This window comes from Convolutriloba macropyga, chromosome 9 (assembly GCF_964194025.1).
Source record: "Convolutriloba macropyga chromosome 9, txConMacr16.3, whole genome shotgun sequence".
NCBI lineage: Eukaryota > Metazoa > Xenacoelomorpha > Acoela > Convolutidae > Convolutriloba > Convolutriloba macropyga.
Window position 1 is genome coordinate 61,786,570 of NC_134476.1, and position 17,747 is coordinate 61,804,316.

The window sequence follows — 17,747 nt, forward strand, 5'->3', positions numbered from 1 at the left end:
ACCATTAAAATAAAATTTGGTAACTTGAGCTGTAACCAAATTTTGAGGATTAACGAAACTATCTCTTAATAACTACTTGTATAAATTTGCTAAACAAAAATAAAAAAATATATAAAAGAAGGTTTAAATTACCAGTTTTGAATTCTATTGAGTTTGTATGAGAAACAAATTAAGCTAATTTTGATATGGTTTAATATTAAGCTTGGAAAGACCTTTTCATGCTCATTTAAAAAAGCTTTAAACCAATTTTTACGCTCAATGAGTACAGTTTTAAATCACTGACATGCTCAAAAATGCGCATTGAAGTAATCTATTCCGAAATGGTATAATATTACAAACCTTCTTTCTTATGCTCAATTAAGGAAGCTACATTTAAAGCGCGCATTAAAGAAGACACAATTGCAGACTACAGATACACTTAATGCGAAAAGATACCCAATCTGAGGAAAATTGCACTACAAGACTGGTCACATAATTTCCAACTTGAAAGTGTCTCAATTTCGCACAAACCTAGGAACCACTTGTGCGAAATAAGCTGCCAAACTTGACCCTAATGTTGCTCATTTTATGTATCTATTTTCCGAGCGAGTTTTACGAAGGCGGATATTTTACCTGTTTGTTTTTGAGGACGAAAAGTCAAACGGGTCAGACGAAAAATCGGTCAAGCACAAAATCGCATAAAAACTACCACAGGACTAATATAACTGCTACAACTTCGTTTGAGCGCAATTAAAAATATGTTCTTTCAATACATTACTCTGTACCCAATCTGCAATTTTACGCGATCGAAAGCAAATGATGGAACCTATAATTCGGCAGACAAACAAGCATGTCTCATAACAAAACCACCACTCACCTAACAAGTCTCCATTTATGGTTCCTTGTGCTCAACGGAAAACTTCTACAACCAGAAAAATTAATTTTGGAACTGCAAACGGATATAAAAGTGATCAATCATATCAGTAATTTATAAATCTTTTAAGAAATTCAAGTAGTGATTTATTTAATAGCAGCAAACCATTTGACAATTTACATATGTACATTGAGTTTGATGAAATCAATTAAATTAAATACGGATAACGAGACAAAACAATAATTAAGGAAGAGTGTGTGTGCATCACAAGCTGAGATATACAGGTGTAAATTGACAAGATTAGCAGAGATAGAACACAAAATTGAAATATTAACAACAATAGATGTACAGATGGAAATCTGAGAACAACAAAAAGGGTTGTTTGGTTAATGATTTCGAAGAAGATATCTAATTAATGAGATCGAGCAAGCTTCATATGTGAGACTTCAGCATTTGTTTAAAATGTTCAGATTGCTGGTTCACATTTATTTTCCTTGAAAAAATGCGTGACCGGGAATAGAATAATGCTAATATAAGCACACAAAGTAGAGAATAGAAGCAAGAAGGTAGATAACTAAACAACACTTTCACTTAGACTGAACCTTGTTCATATTGCGAATACCTATGACTACTGAAGCCGTCTCTATTTTTCTGGAGAGAAGATTGTATTCAGTCAATCTTCTTTGCATCTTTAGATTTCACACCCACTTGAGGTTGTTTTGCTTCCAAAATTTCCTCTTTCTGGCTACTCATGACTGGAACAGCTACAATCTTCGGTTTAGTTGGTTGGAACACTCTTCGTCCAGACTTGATAAAGAATCGGAGGAACATGAGAAAGGTGATAATAATGAATCCTAATTCCACTTTATGGTTGACGGGATCAACAGCCTTTCTCTTCCATGAGGATGCAGGCATCTCGGTCAGTTCAAAAACCAAATCTTTCAGAGCTTTCACTTTGGGTGTTTGTCCCACTTTTGCCTCTTTCAGTTTGGCTTGAAAATCAGTTCTTCTATCTAAGGCGCTTTTAATGCTCTCTTTGAGAGAGTTAGCAGTGGTGAACATAGGCCATAACGTGATTCCAACTCCACTCAATTCTATGGACCTCGCCAAAGCACTCTCCCTCCAGACAACATCAAAACAGACCAGAATTCTCTGATAATGCAAAGCCACCAAGACATTGTCAAGTGAACAGGTTCCAACGATAACTCTCACTTTTTCTTCAGTCATAATAGAATGAACGCTCATTGGAGTTACCATGATTTGTTTGCTACTCGCAAAATTAGGCAGAGATTTGTTGGTCCAGATAGTCTTTAGCGTGTTGTCCAACGTAAACGAATCGTGAAAAAATTTCCAACCAAACCGGCGCAGAAGGCTTTCCTCACCCGTGAAATATGCAAAATCTACAGAATCATCACCACTTGGTTTCATGAAGTTGTCAAGTCTGTTGCTTTTCGGCTTTCCCTTCTCGACCAATGGCATAAGTCCCATTGGAATGAAGTGCTTCGTCTTTTTGTTATACTCCACAAGTGGAGGTGAAAGAGAACCCACTCTTGGGTACGAAGACCAGAAGTGAGGCACACTTGAATGCGACTTGTTAGTCTGCAAATCGGCATTACATTTGTTTCCAATCGATATTGTCATTCGCACATCCGGGAGGTTCTTGAACAAGACCAGAATGACGTCATGAGTCAGGGTCTTGATGAAATCCGGCGCTATCGAGTAGAAGAAGCGAGGTATGAAAGAGTACTGGACTCTAGTAGGGTTCGCAGTTGCCTGATAAACGAAAGTTAATTACTTTTTTAAAGGATGCTCAATAGTTTCAACATACACTATGGTACCAGAAAGCTACATACACCCGCAGATATTTAAAATGTCAGCAACTACAAAATAAATCGCATTTTGAGTTCAAATCATACTCTGATTTCTCTAGTAACACTGAATTCTATAGTAACAATTCCTTGGGCTTTCAGCTTTCAACGTCTAAGCGAACAAAAAATTTGGATTGTTTTTATACCCGGTACTTACGACATCTGCATCAATTTCGATCCCAACTAACCCCACTTTCTAAATTTTCTCGATTTTGTTTTCTCTTCAAAAGCAGGTAGACGCTTTTTGCTATTTGACCCTTTATTTTTATTAATGAGTGTAGTAAAAGAACAAAGCGGTTGAAGCATTTTTATGTTTAAACAGAGAAAACGAGAACGAAATCACTCTTTGAGCTTCATAGATTCACGCAACTCATACACACAGAAAACGAATCATGCTTAAAGAACAGAAATGATGCCTCACGAAGCTCTCTGATACCATAGTGCAACTACACTGAAGGCTGCCGAATATCGCTATCATTAATATTCTCAATGACCTCCCATAGTTATTGCAATGATAATACCACACCATTTTCATCAGTTGTTACCAACATGATCTTGTCAATTGAACTCCCACCAAATCTCAGCAATAATAAACAGAAAAGCGAAATGAAACACCAGATTATTAACAAAGCTTTGATTCAATAGATAATTTAACCAAATCCTACAATAGTTTAATCATTTTTTCTCCAACCAACAACTGGGCTTCCACGACATAAGTATCCAATTGCCCGTTTTCATTCCCAATTTCGGCGAGGTAATTAAACGCCCAGAGATAGGCAACATCTTCTTATAGCGATCAATATGTGAATTAACGTGCTAGATTCGTTTGAACAGGATCAAGACGAGTATATTGAAGAAACACTTTTCTACTGAGTGTGTGTACCTGTGGGAAACCGGAATTGTGCATGAGTAGGACTGGGATGTCGTGCATCTCTGCGACTGCAGCAGCACATGTGCTGTAAGAGTCAGCCACCACCAACTGAACACTCTCTCGCTCCATCAGACGCTGCATAGTCTCTGCCGACCTTAACACCATAATACAATATGCACACCACATACCACACTAAACCAACCAACCAACCATACTGATCACACAAGAGAAATGTAGCTCAATGAATTCAGATTGGTATCTATTTTATTCTACATAAAAATATAATAAAATGAATAAACTTTCCAAACTGAAAAATATTTGCATCTTTTCAAAACGAGGAAGAGTTAAGAACACATCATTAGTTTTGGATAAATTAAATTCAACCACTATCAACTGACAAAACATAGCCGGCAGATTGCCCAAAATAGCCGTAATAGACGCTATTGGTTTTCCATGGAATTGAAAAAACTGAAGAAATGAGATAGACAGATTGACGACCAGTCCTTCAATAGACCACTAGACTTTTTTGGGTAGATTCCGACAGCCAATTTTATGAGACACATACGCTCTATAAGGAAAAAGCCCCAATACAGCTTTTTCAAAATTAATAATCAAAATCGAAAACTCATGACTCTTATACTCAAGAATTAGGGCATATAGGTTTGGCACTACTTAGATGCACACTATTGATCTTTAACTAGTAAACGTTCAAGCAATGTTCACTCTACTTTAAAATTAGAGTTAAAAAATTTAACACCGCAAACCAGTCGCTTTTTCGCTCCACTTTCTGTTTCGGCGTCACCAAAAGCATTACTGCAATTTGACTTCAAAAATCATGAAAAAGCCTGAACAGATCTTAAAAAAAACAGCGCCCCAATAAAATTCAGACTCTTTGAATTGTAATAAAAACCACGCCCAAAAAACCCCTAATAAAACAATCCCCAGGAAAAATTCAAAAAATTGTAACTACATACACTATGAACAAATTAGTATGAACATCAGCAAAAACTTCATCAACAGGACATTTTTTCTCAATTTGCTTTAGAACCTCTGAAAGAGGAACATTTTTCATTTCAAAATGCATATCAGAAGCTTCCTGAAGTAAATTTCAGTCGATTTGCGTAAAAAGGCAGAAAAGTCGAAATCATAATTTTTCGCAACGAAAATTCTTAAAAAAAATAAAGGTAACAGATTAATCTTAACTCTCCTTTAATAAAAATCCAAAAAATAATCTGAAAAACAAAACTGAGCTAAGACCCACAAAACATAGCACAAAAATACCTAGAATATTGGAGGCTGCTAAACAATTGGAAAATAAACAGTTAATTTCGGACAACTGCCCTCAAACGACATGCAGGTTTTGATTACAGCGTGCTGTATTCAAGGGACTAAATTGATGGTACGAGACCTTATTATAGTCCACTTCAAAGATTTAAAATCAAGAAGGAAACAAATTTTGATCCGGCACAAGCAAAGCAATTCAGATCACACTTAAATCAACAAGTCAAGCGTAAAAACTCATCTCTAGAGACAAATGGGTGAGACAAAAAAACGATAAGGCAACAAAAATAAACCAACGGGACCCCCAAAATTGCTACTAACTTCGTTTGAGAGCAATCAAATCGATGCAGAAAAATACCAGAAGAACTTCAGTAATCAGATCCTTGACTCCTTATTTCGTCTAAGTATTAGCGATTCAAGTTATTCGCGAGAAATAACCAGAATAACTTGAATTTCAATTCATTGAATATAGAAAATGTCGACAAGATACTTAAGAGCAAGTGATGAGGAACAAAATGAGGAATATAACAACAGGAGAATTTGAGAACAAACCTTTTCAATATCACTCAGTGTGATATTGAACTTTTCATCAGAAAACATTTGAAAACCCAAGAACCTTAAAATGAAGCTTCATCGCCAAACCATTTTTGCAAACCAACTTATAAAACGTGCAAAGAAACTACGCAAAAAACTATTAGGTGATGAAAACGAGCAAAATAGACAAAAATCGACAAGCTGGCCAAAACTTGATGCAATTTAAAGATATCTTTTACCAAAACAACAAATAATCGGACATAAGGAATTAAAATCATGAGAAAACAAAAAATGAGAAAAAAATAGCCTTAAAATTTGCAACCCAAAAAAAATGAAGCCAACACTATTGCTAAATACACATTTGAAATAGCAAAAAAGCAATTATATCTACATTAAAATGATTCCTTTAAATATTATAAAGTACGCCACAAAAGGCGAACTGAATTGCCGGAAAATAGCTGTGACAGCTATCTCAAAAGACATCTCAAAGACAAAACAAAAGATTGAGCCCTAAAAGAATTGTAAATACTTTTTGACTTAGTTTTATGTTGACTAGATTTATGTAATGTAAAACTGCCTTCAAATAACAGTGAATGAGAAAGAGATACATAAGTAAAAAGTCGATTTGAGAGCAAAAAGAAGTCATCTTGAGGGCGAGGAGAGAAATATGACCAAATTTTAGTCTAAAGCTCAACACAGTCTTAAAATTCATTAATTAATAAAAGCTGTTTGTCAGCGTGACGTCAATAAACCGTAACAAAAATTTTGAAAAAAAAATAGAAAACCAAAAGCGGGCCAATTACAGCTTCTTTCAGCAATTTCAGCAGTGAAAATTGCTCCGAAAAAGCCACAGATTAACAAATTTTCCACGCTCAGCCAAAGGTTTTCAGAGGTACATTTCTCGCACTTTTTAATAGCGGTATGCAAAAAAGACCACTCTCCCTACTGTTCAATTTACTGTTTCAAAGTTCACCCCACTTATATAAAAAAACACGTTCTTCGCAATTATTCTAGTCTTAAAAACTGCGGAAATATGAACAGCCCGCTGATTAGTCAGAACAATTTTTCAAGCAAAGATATCTGTGCATCTGGAGCAATTCATCCGGAACAATCGACTGTCGTCGGAAAAATTGCTGGCGAACGACAGACGGGGGTTCAATTGTATCCTGGTTCAGCCGGATGTATTCCATCACTGGGTTGCAATTTAGGTCACGCAAAAATCGATAAGTCAAGCGCGAAAAAGTCACTCGAAAATCAAAGCGTCCGACGAACATCAATTGTTCAAGAGAAAAATTACATTAAAATGATCAACAGGACCCAAATAATTGCAACAAACTTTGTTATAGAGGTGATTATAATTCACCATTGATTAGTCTCTATTTTCCGCTAACAGAAACGGTAGCTAATTCTCATGTCAAGGACGATGATCATCTCCAATTGTTGGTTAAAATTTTAAAAATCTCTATCAAGTCATTAAATGGATAACTTCCATATAATAGTAAAAGTTGATAATACTGTAACTTTGCATACGAAAAATCCATATTTTGTAATGCGGTATAAGAAATTGAACTTAACAACAGGACCACAATTAGAATTGTTGTTTGCCTCACCTGACGACTTCGTCCATTCTCTCTTGCACCTGATCACTGTGGTCAAGTAGTGCATTGTAGAGGCCAGTCCAGGGCCACCTCAAATTAAACATACACTTCAAGTCTTGGTTGCAGTAACTGCCTTTCAACATAGCAAAAATGTACAAACAGAACAAGAATCATTATTACATACCAGACACAGTTCTGTCTGGACGAGTTTAAGAGTTCGTATACTAACGAGCAAGTTATTCATCAGGTTAATCTAACTCAAATCAGGCCAAGACTATTCACAGTTTAAAAATCTAAACCGACAAACGTCGGCAGAACAGCTCTCGAAGGACTGTCGAGGCAAACGATTTAGAAGACGTATAGTCTAGATAGATAAACTTTATGGAGCAAAAACTTGTGAATGGTCAAGCAACAAAATTTTGCATAAAAAAACACGTTCACAATAACTGCCTCAAACTTCCTTCGAGAGCAATTAAAAACGGTGGAAATATGCAACTTTTCAGTAAGAAAGTGCAGAGACTGGTTTACTGGCAAACCTGTTCTCGTCAAGTGGAAATTTCTTTTCAGGTACGAGTGTTGTGTTGACCCATGGCTTGTCAGAGAAGACCTGAACATTGGGCAGTTTAACTGAGTCAGCACAAGACTCATCTGTGATGAAGTAGTTGTTCACGTCTCCATTGGCCATGTTATATGCCACTGATTTGCTATAATCAAAAGAGCAGTCATAATTCTGTATATTAACACTTATTCAACATTATCAGTGAAGTGTTTTGGCTTAATCGGAATAGAAAGTGACAGCCCAAAGTGGGTACCACGAAGAGGAGCTCGGGAAGGGCTAAAAGAACCTTGATTTTTTGGCTTTTGAATAAAATTATTACAAGGAAATTTTCTCTTCGTTTTGTTTTCCAACAGATTTGTGTATTGAAATATTTATAGTTAAATCATTAATTGAGTTTTCTAGCAATTATATCAATATGATTTAATATTTTTGTATCCGCCTCAACCCCACCCCACCACAAACTTTTCATTTTTGCCTAACAGCTCCCTATTTCAAGGTGCAATAAAAAATAAAAATTATATAAATCAAAAGTAATCTCTAAGAGCTACAATAGGTTTAAGGTATGCTCTTATAAGGTATCAAGAAGAAGAGAAGGAGCTCGCGAAAGGTTAAAATATTTTCAATTTTTGTCTATTGAATACAAAATTATCAAAATTTGCTGTTTTCTTTTCAAACGAATTGTATATTCAAACATAATTACAGGCAAATGATTTAATGAGAATTTTCTAGCAATTAATATATAACTATCGGCCTCAACCCCACCCCCCCCCCCCCCCCCCCCCAAGAACTTTATTTTTCCCTTTTCCTGTCTCACTTTCAATTTTTAAAACAGCTTCCTTTTTTCAACGTGCAATAAAATTAATAGCCTTTGTATAGAAATCAAAACTAGCTTTCAAGGACTTTCTCTTTCTTCTTTATGATCAACAACAATATGATCACGCACAAAATATACACCGTAACTTATTAGAATAAGTCATTGAGTTACCTGAACTCTGTATCATGTTTGCAAGATGTTACAAAAGCAATCGTAGCTGACTCAACTGAAGGCCAGTAAACGCACATCGCAACATAACACAGCCAATACAGGCGACCATAAGAAGGCTCCATGTCGCTGAAGTTAACCCGAATTAAACCCGGTAGTCCATTAAATGCATTATTACATTTAGTGATCTGAAATTTGGCAAAAAATATGACATGATTGACAGCTCTACTGTCAATAAAATGTACATTTGAAATTTGCGCTTTAACGAATTCCATTCAGTTAACCAGTAACTGTTAAACTCAACTAAATTTTAACAGTTTAAATTGTTCTGCACAATTTTCACTTCGTTCAAGAGTAATTAAAAAGACGCCCTTCTACAATTAAAATTCTTTGAATTATAAAAAACCACGATGAGACAAAGAATAGCCTGGCCCTAGCTTCGCGGCTATTAATAAAAAAAGCTGTCAGATTGTCAGAAAATAGACTCAAAAGATAAAAGAAACTGACCAAAAAAGTAATTTCTTTTTTATTAAAGGCTGAGAAGCCCTCAAATACCCTTCAAATAGAGTGCCCCGCACTCTGAATTAAATTAAAGAAAAGTCAAGTTCAGAGTGAGGAAGTCATTTGTGAGATTGAGTCACGTGTGACCAAAATCTTAGACACGCCAATGTACAAAAAAATCGCTCCAGTCGTCACGCACGCAATTCAGCTGAAATTGCATGAACGAATGAGCAAAAAGAAGATTTAAAGTGATTTTGACACCATATGGTCGTAACAAATAACCTGTTGACAAAATATCGCAGATATATTTTTATATTTTAATGCTTTACGATTTAATATTTTAATGTTTTACATATAATATTTTACGATTTAATGTTTTAAGATTACAAAGAGGGATTAATACCGCAATTAATCTGACGCACAATTCTTTATGGAACGCGCTTCCGTCACATATATTTTCCGGTGAAAAGCAGTCTTCATTTTTCAACTTTCAGTTTATAGAAAATAACTGACCGGAATTTCCAAACAATGCACCGCCTTTTCGTCCGCTACAATCAAAAGTATGTTTCACGCGAACAATATATCAACCTAGAAAAAGTGAAATCTGATAATAAAAAAGGGTTAATTTACCCAAATTTGGTACCGGTAGACACCCGTAATGCATGAATGGATTAGGAAAACCATTCACAACATACCAAAAATCGAAAACAGTAAAAATTAATGTCAAAATGCCGCATGTGAACAAAAAACCACAAGCGAGAAAGCAAAATTTAATTTTAAAAAATTCTCACTAAACTTTAAAATTAATGAAAAAATTTAACTCCACAAAACCACTCGCTTTTTCGCTGCATTTCTGGTTTCGGCATGACCAAAATCATCATTTCAATTTGACTTCAAAAATCATGAAAATGTGTGTGATCAGATCTTTAAAAAAAGACAGCGCCCCAATACTATTCAAATTCTTTGAGCTGTAAAAAACCAAGAGAAGGCCAATAAGAGCCCCAGCTATCGCTTTGCGTCTACATTAAATTTTGTAGGATTCTTATTCTTATGAAGTTGAAGTGTTTTTTTTCAAATTCTAACCAAAACAGTCCGAATCATCGATGAAAGCCATTGCGTTGCCGCTAGTTAAGATTTATTTCTCAATTCGCCTCTTGAACGTAAATAGTCTCAGCTGCTGCTTATAATGAGTTCAAAATGATCAATTCCAAGTTGAATTCAACTGCATCGTTACACCAAAAACAAAGTTTAACTTAACATTCGATTTCAACTGGTACCTCAAAAACAGTAACCACAGCAGCTTTATGAAAAAGGCATATTCGTCACTCTTTTTCAGCCAGCTTTTCTTTTCTGCCTCCCCTGATGAGACCAGTTCTTCTGGCCGCAATCAGACCGACCTTTCGTCCAGGTGGAGTTGAACGCTTAACAGTACTTGGAGATCCAATATGCTGGTGGTTACCTCCACCGTGCGGGTGCTCCACAGGGTTCATCGCCACACCTCTCACAACTGGCCAGCACTTTCTCTTAGCCTTGAATTTATGGTATGCGCGACCTGCCTTCAACAGAGGCTTCTCAGTACGTCCACCACCAGCAACAATTCCAATCATGGCTCTGTTCTTTGAAGACACAATCTTTTTAAGACCAGAAGGCAGTCTGATTCGTGTCTTTTGGGTGTCGGTGTTATGCGAGATTACTGCACAAAAGTCACCCGATGCCCTCGCCAACCTACCGCGATCACCTGTTTTCTCTTCAACTGAACAGACTAAAGTACCCTCTGGGATGTTGCCAATAGGCAGGACATTTCCAGTTGTCAAAGCTGCTTTCTTTCCCGCATAAATGTACTGGCCAGTAAATAACCCTTCGGAAGCAATGAACAGCTCCTTCCTCTTTTTGAACTTGTATGGATCTCTGAACTCCACGACAGCCAAGGGGGCTCCTCGTCCAGGGTCGTGGATGATATCCTTGACCAGTCCTCGCATGTAACCCTTGCGTTCACTGTAGTCCAGGTTTCTCAGCTTGGGAACACCCTTTCGATGTTTCACGTGGGCTTTGAAAATGGAGCCAGCTCCCTTTCGCTGAGCTCGAATGACTCGCCCCATGAATTAAACTAAAATTATGCTAACATCAAACTAAGCATTTACCTCGTGTTGGTTAATATCAGTCAAAAACGCTGTGAATCAAAATGAGCATCCCGAAAATGCACATGAATCAAGGAAAATCCATAGGAAACAAAAACGAACAAACAAAATTCCATAAAGATGAATAACTTTTGCCAGCAAATTTTATTCATTAAAAAATGATTTGTACTTTTTAGGGAAAAAGTCACTTTTCTTAGAGGAAAAAGTCACCAAATCAAATTCTTCTTCGAATTGATACCATTTCGAACAAAATCGGTTTTTTTACTGATAAATCAGTTTGGCATGCCTAAAAATTTAAGGCCAGAAGCCAGTTTTATGTAAACAATCATTTTTTCTTTTTCTTCACTTTTGCTTAATGTGACTTTTCTTTAATTTTGGTAGAATGTACACAATCATTTTTCTTTTACTTTTTTGTTAATTTTTTCTTAATGTGACTTCTTAATTTTGGTAGACTTGATGAAGTTGATTATGGGGAAAGATGTAACGAGTGGAAACGCACTTCTATTATAGTAACGGCAACGTGTTAAAAACGTTTTTAACTGAAATTACCATTTCACTGTCTGTTGCTCTAACTAAAAACCAAAACAAACAAACCAATTGACAACATAACAATGCGAATATGAGTTCCCGAAAATCACTGTCAGATAACTGTCGCAGCAATTACATCAAAGACGCGATCGCCAAAAAATACAGCTGAAGTCCTTAGTTTAAAAATTACTGTGGTGAAGAACAGAAGATTTTTCTAACAAAACAAATCAAAATCTTAGTTTCAAGCTAAACGTCAAAAAAAATCATTCAATGTAGTATTATAATTATCTAGCTTGGGCAACATCTGATGAGTTGAACTTTTCTATGTTCTCTATTTAGATTTAAGTGGGTACAGAAGTCATTTGGTTTGAGTGAGATAAGGCATGCAAGTTAACACTCAATTTAAAGAGAGTAAAAAATGAAGCCACGCTCACAAACCAAAACTACTGACTAGACACCAAAAAAATCGCGGTTTGAATTCTTGAAAACATTGAATGGTCGTAACAGAAATAGGCAACCAGAAGGATTAAAAAAGAAAGTCCGGAGCAATCCAACAAAATCTTAATCTTAACCTGAATATCAAAGCTTTTATAAAAATCTAGTCTTTGATTGCCAAACGAGCATAGGACCCCAAACATACAGAAAACCAGAAACAACATAAAATATTTTCCTAACTATACTAATCTTTTCTTTTTTATCAAACGACTGTACTAATGAAAGCGGAGGTAGTATAAAAAACTTGATTTTACAAAGATTTATTTATAAGTTGCATTTCTGTTTCATTTAATTGCCGCAGACGATAACACAGTTAACTTTCTTTCAAAAAACCACTTTCTACAAAATAAAAAACTATGCATGCAGTGAAAACCGACAAAAAGAAAAAATGAATACTGAAAATCAAAATCTAGCAACATCTTTCAACGTAATATCTAAAACTGCATCATCCCATTATTCTTTTCAGCATGAAGTATTTAGTATCACCTAACATACGCACAAAGTAAACAGTTATAGAAGCAAAAACCTGAAAAAAAAACAATTGCTCTATTTACTTCAGGAAAAACTAGCCTATTTAACATTTAAGTGCTTCCGCTCAGTAACAACGCCTACAAAACATTCTAAATTAACGGTTGAATACAAAAACCTATTTGAAAAACAAAAAAGGGAAGTGTCAAAACGTTCAAAAATAGTTTTAGATTCGGGCCGAAACAAACAACTTACAAAAACTCAAAATTGACACAAATCTTAAAATTCGTTGAGATAAAAAATACTTAAAGACAATTGCTGCATAATACAAATAAAAAGAACAAACTTTGATAAAAGCGTTAAACTCTGCAAACAATACGGGGTGGCATTCCCATATTTGGCTTGAAAAGAGGCTGTAAAACAGTCTATGTGTTCAACGAATGATTGACCACATAACACAGCCGACATTGATTGAACAAAAAAAACAGCCGACAAATTGCCAGAAAATAGCTTTTGGTTCATTGACGTCCACCGTGATTTAAACAGAAGAAAAGGTGAAAATTTGAAGGTTTTTTCAAGTGTCAAAGTGTTCTAATTTAGTCTGCAGTTTAAGTTGGAGTACGTAATTATACTTAATTCAGTATCTAAACTGAAGGCTATTGAGGAATGCCAATGCCAGCTAGCAGCCGCTCTATAAAATATGATAGGCGCTATGACTTGAAGAACGGGCTTCATCAGTTTATCCCCCTTCTTTTTTTGCTCATTCGACCTTAAAATATTTCACCGCATTGCGGTACTCGATGAGTGAAAGAATGTAAATTCCATTACGCTGAAACATGAGTCAGAAGTCATGAGTGAAAGTCGTGCCTTGTAGAAACGTGAATCAAAAACTATACTTAATAAAAAGAAGAGCACCAAAATAAAGTCCTTCGAGAGGTCAAGGGTCTATTAAACAGCTAATTAGCAAAGAAAAAGTAGAGGAATATTCGAGAAAAACGACCAATTTATTGCACTTATTTCATTAAAATCTGTACTATCAAAATAATTACGTTCTTCCTTCTAGAACCACAGTTCAAAGAATAGATGAAGTAATGATTGCATAACATAAATTTTTATGAAGAGAAATCGGAAAACAGGCTGTGATGTTTGAACAAAAACCACTGCATTTGTGTCTTTTCTTTTGACTTTTTGAAGTACATTAACCTAACCACTTGTTTTCGCGTGTGCCATTGACTTTTACTTCCTGTTGCAATGACACAACCGATAAAAACACAGATATCACCATAACTCCCCGAGTCGTAAGCAAGGACGCTCATCCAATACGCCACTTCCAGTAGTAAAAAAGATTAAAGTCCCAGCATACTCTTAATAAATTGAATTGTAAAAAACAGGAAGAGACCAATAACAGCCTTGCTATCACTTCGCGACTATTAGTATTGATCAAAATAAACCAACTAATGGCGGAAGAGGTGCTCTTCAACGACAGGCGAGGCAATTTAATTCAGGGGCTGTAGCCCATATAAATTTTTTTTGCGTGCAACATTTGTTGCCCACAATGGGATTCGAACCACGTACCTCCCAATCCCTCACTAGAAGCACTAGTCACTCGGCTATCAGGCCCTTCTTTTGCTATGCTACAATCAAATTTATTATAGTTGTGGTGGCGGATTCACCCGGAGAGCTGACAACCAAGTATCGCAACTAATAAAATAAACACTGATAAACTATATTACATATATTTATATTCCTGATGGAATGAACTCATATTCCTTTTGTTGCTATATTAATGTTGAGTTTCACCAATAGGTGACAACCATATTGTAAACTTGAGTCACAGCTTTGTTACACATTGTTACCACAAGTGCCAACTGGTACTTAGTCTAAATCACGTAGAGCGTGAAAGCTGAACTGCAGTTCTGCCTAAAGCAAAACAAGAAAGAGTTGATAATTCAAGCTTCGAACTTGCTCTTTTGCTATCTTGAGTTATTCTACACGACAATAGTAACGAGCTTTACTTCGGAGTGAGATCAATAGAGATCACTCAAAAATGAAGAACGAATGCGTGAAAAAGTCACTTGAGAAGTCAAAGAATGTTTTAGAAAAACAGCGCAAAATGGTCAAGCAAAAAAAGTGCATAAAAAAGACCAACACATTTACAATAATTGTTATGAACTTCGTTCAAGAGCAATTAAATAGTCAAGAAAAAACACATCTCACAGAACTTGCCGAGAGCTGTGTTAATAACTACTAGCCCGTTCGTAATAACCATAACGAAAAAAATCACCTCACGTGTAAATACAAATCCAAACTTCTGATGATAGAAAAAAATGAACAGAAAAAAAGATGGATTGGATAAGTTTTATTAGATCTGAATCAGTTCAATTTGCGCCTAAAAACAAATCGAAGTAACTCTGTCCAATAAAATTTACACACAATTAAAAGTCACACACTCATATTTCCAACAACTGAGCACACTTCAATTAGTCTCAAATTTCGTTGCAAGAAACAAGTGCATGTAAACTGAGATTGCGTGAATCAATTATCCTGAGTTTTTATCCCTCCTTTGAGTGAATTAGGAATTGAACGAGCGAGAGCAGCACAACTGTCACTAGTACTCTGGCTTCTTTCTGAAGCTGGATCCCTCGACCAATCTGGCCTTGCCTCCTGTGGGTGTACATAGAACTGTCTGGCATCCAGCACACAACACCTGCAAACATACACAAAAAAACATAAGCAATTAACTTCAGAAGAATTCCACTCGAACGAATTGTGGGAGCTCGCATCTATTGTAGCTTGCTTCAGGCGTCGGTTTATGACGTCATTAGAGGCTATATACCGCTATAACCACTAATATAATTTGAAGTGAAAAAATTACACCATTAACCACTTTTCATTTGACTTTTAGTAGTGAACTGCCGCCACTTGAGTTCATCTGTTGACATTTGCCAAAGGGCGCGAAATAAACTCGAAAAGTCAAAACTGTCAAGCAAAAAATTTTGCATAAAAAGACCAAAACTTTTGCAATATTTGCTTCAAACTTCATTTGAGAGCAAGGCCAACTTAATATGTTGAAAAGTTCAAGTCAGGACTCAAAAGTACTTTTTTCTGATCATGTGAAACCAATCTCAAATATCACCACTTGCCATCCATTCCATGTCAACCCTTGAGATCGATAATACTTGCAAGTTCATATTTAAAAACAGCTCATGTTTGAGCTCATTTTGCATGCAAAAGGTTTAAAATAACTGGCTATAAAAAGCTTTATTAAAAATGTCAGCCTGAAAATCATCAGTCAATGAGAGGCTCTTACAGGAAACTGGAGATAAAAATATTAAAACCGTAGTAATAAATCGTAATAAAATTTCGCATTTCAACACCGCATATTATTATTCAGTGGTCGCTTTTGAGTAATGCGTGAGGAAGGTGTAGAATACGACGGGAGAGAAGAGAGAGAGAGAGAGAGAGAGAGAGAGAGAAAGAGAGAGAAGTTAGTAGAGTAGGAAAACTAACGACTGTCTGAGCGTGGCTGAATATTGTGGAGATGTTGAAGCAGCCAGGACACTTGACATCCATGAAGAAGGAGTTGGGTTTGGGCACTATCCTCTTCCTCTTGTGCCTGTTCTTCTCCAGACCCTTGTCCAAAATGTCATATGCAAGTGGCATTCTTCACTACGATTATTAACACTTATCTGAAAAACACCAGTCAGTCTAACTCAGCAATAAACACTCTAAACTAACTCACACCAAATCTCTAAACTAACTTCAAAATTGAACAAAAATTCATCTGACGGAGAAAAAATACCATGAGCAATTGCTAATTGAAATATGTTGCTTTGACGAAACGATCGAAATAATGAAAGACAACAGTACAGCACGAGAAAACTACAAAAGTTTGAATTGCTGCAAAAGTCGAAAAAGCTTTAAAGCATTAAAGTTCGTTTCAATTTAAAGTAACAGATGCGGACATAAAGGAAGAATTCCCTTAAAAAAGTGATTAAAAGCTTTCCTCGCATAACTAATACTTGAACATTGGAATAATTCTGGAAACGACTCGAAGTACGTAAACAAATTGCCTTTCAAATGACTATTATCTGGCTACAGAACGGCTAGTATCTCCTGACATTAACAACAATCTTAATTCAGATACCAAAGATCAGTACTCATCATTAAAAAAATAAAGAAATTTCAACTAATTTTTCAGATAGTAAAAGTACAAATACAGAAAACGTTTTTTCATGCAAGCTAAGCTATTTATCTGACAACACAAATTTGGTCAAGACTTTTAATCTCTATTTATGAAAATCAACAGAAAAGCTCGAATGAAATTAAAAAATTGTATCAAATTGATATTTTTGTCGAATTCCATTAAAGAAGCGGCTTTGTATCAATCTAGCTTAACTCAATTTGCAGTAGACAGTACCTATAAGCATTTGACTTCAATTGAGTTACTACTAAACTGATTAAAGTATTACAGAGGGCCAAAAATTTTAGATAAAACTTCAAAAACAGTGAATTAATGATGTGTAATGTTAGCCATAAGCAGCATTTTATCAATTTATCTCATCAATCATTAACTGATTTTTTTAAAATTTGATGCCAATTCTTTTTTTTCAGAACTTTTGATGCCATTTGTTGTTAACTTGATTTTTTAATGGTCGGTATTAGCTTATCCCATTTTTGAGGACGATAAGTTGAAAGTGTCGGACTAAAAATTGCTAAAGCATAAAAACCACATAAAAAACCACCACAGGACTAATATAAATAAGACAACACTTCATTTGAGAGCAGTTAATCACAAAATAGCTTAAGTTTGAAACTTAATCGAAACAAGAAGACCACTTAAATCCTGTCTCGAAAGCACGAAGTCATCGAACAAAAAGCGTAAACACAAATTTAAAAAAGAGCAGGAAAAACAATAAAAATTGCAGTTCTCATTGTTATTTTGTTTTGCTAGGGAACAATAATTTGGCAGCTTGATCTCCAAACAGAAACTTAAAAAAATGCTAGGAAATTTACTCACATTTTTAAGGTCCTCAAAACCACTATTGTGTTGCTTAATAGATACAGAATT

General features: G+C 35.5%; 3 protein-coding genes across 3 annotated transcripts; all 3 read right to left on the reverse strand.

Annotated features, from left to right (window-relative positions):
• Positions 1-899: 899 nt before the first annotated feature.
• Positions 900-8,730, reverse strand: LOC142345920 (uncharacterized). The gene is made up of 5 exons (XM_075398380.1): positions 8,550-8,730; positions 7,542-7,709; positions 7,018-7,095; positions 3,605-3,746; positions 900-2,626 (listed from the first exon to the last, which is right to left on the reverse strand). The coding sequence occupies exons 1-5, from the start codon at positions 8,669-8,671 to the stop codon at positions 1,523-1,525; spliced, it is 1,614 nt and encodes a 537-aa protein (XP_075254495.1). The 5' UTR covers positions 8,672-8,730; the 3' UTR covers positions 900-1,522.
• A 1,518-nt stretch (positions 8,731-10,248) lies between these two features.
• LOC142345509 (large ribosomal subunit protein uL2-like) lies at positions 10,249-11,183 on the reverse strand. The gene has a single exon (XM_075397583.1). It carries the CDS (start codon positions 11,144-11,146, stop codon positions 10,370-10,372), a length of 777 nt encoding a protein of 258 aa, XP_075253698.1. The 5' UTR covers positions 11,147-11,183; the 3' UTR covers positions 10,249-10,369.
• A 3,837-nt stretch (positions 11,184-15,020) lies between these two features.
• LOC142345510 (small ribosomal subunit protein eS27-like) lies at positions 15,021-16,361 on the reverse strand. Its single transcript, XM_075397584.1, has 2 exons — positions 16,187-16,361; positions 15,021-15,383 (listed from the first exon to the last, which is right to left on the reverse strand). Exons 1-2 carry the CDS (start codon positions 16,337-16,339, stop codon positions 15,285-15,287), a joined length of 252 nt encoding a protein of 83 aa, XP_075253699.1. The 5' UTR covers positions 16,340-16,361; the 3' UTR covers positions 15,021-15,284.
• Between the last annotated feature and the right edge of the window lie 1,386 nt (positions 16,362-17,747).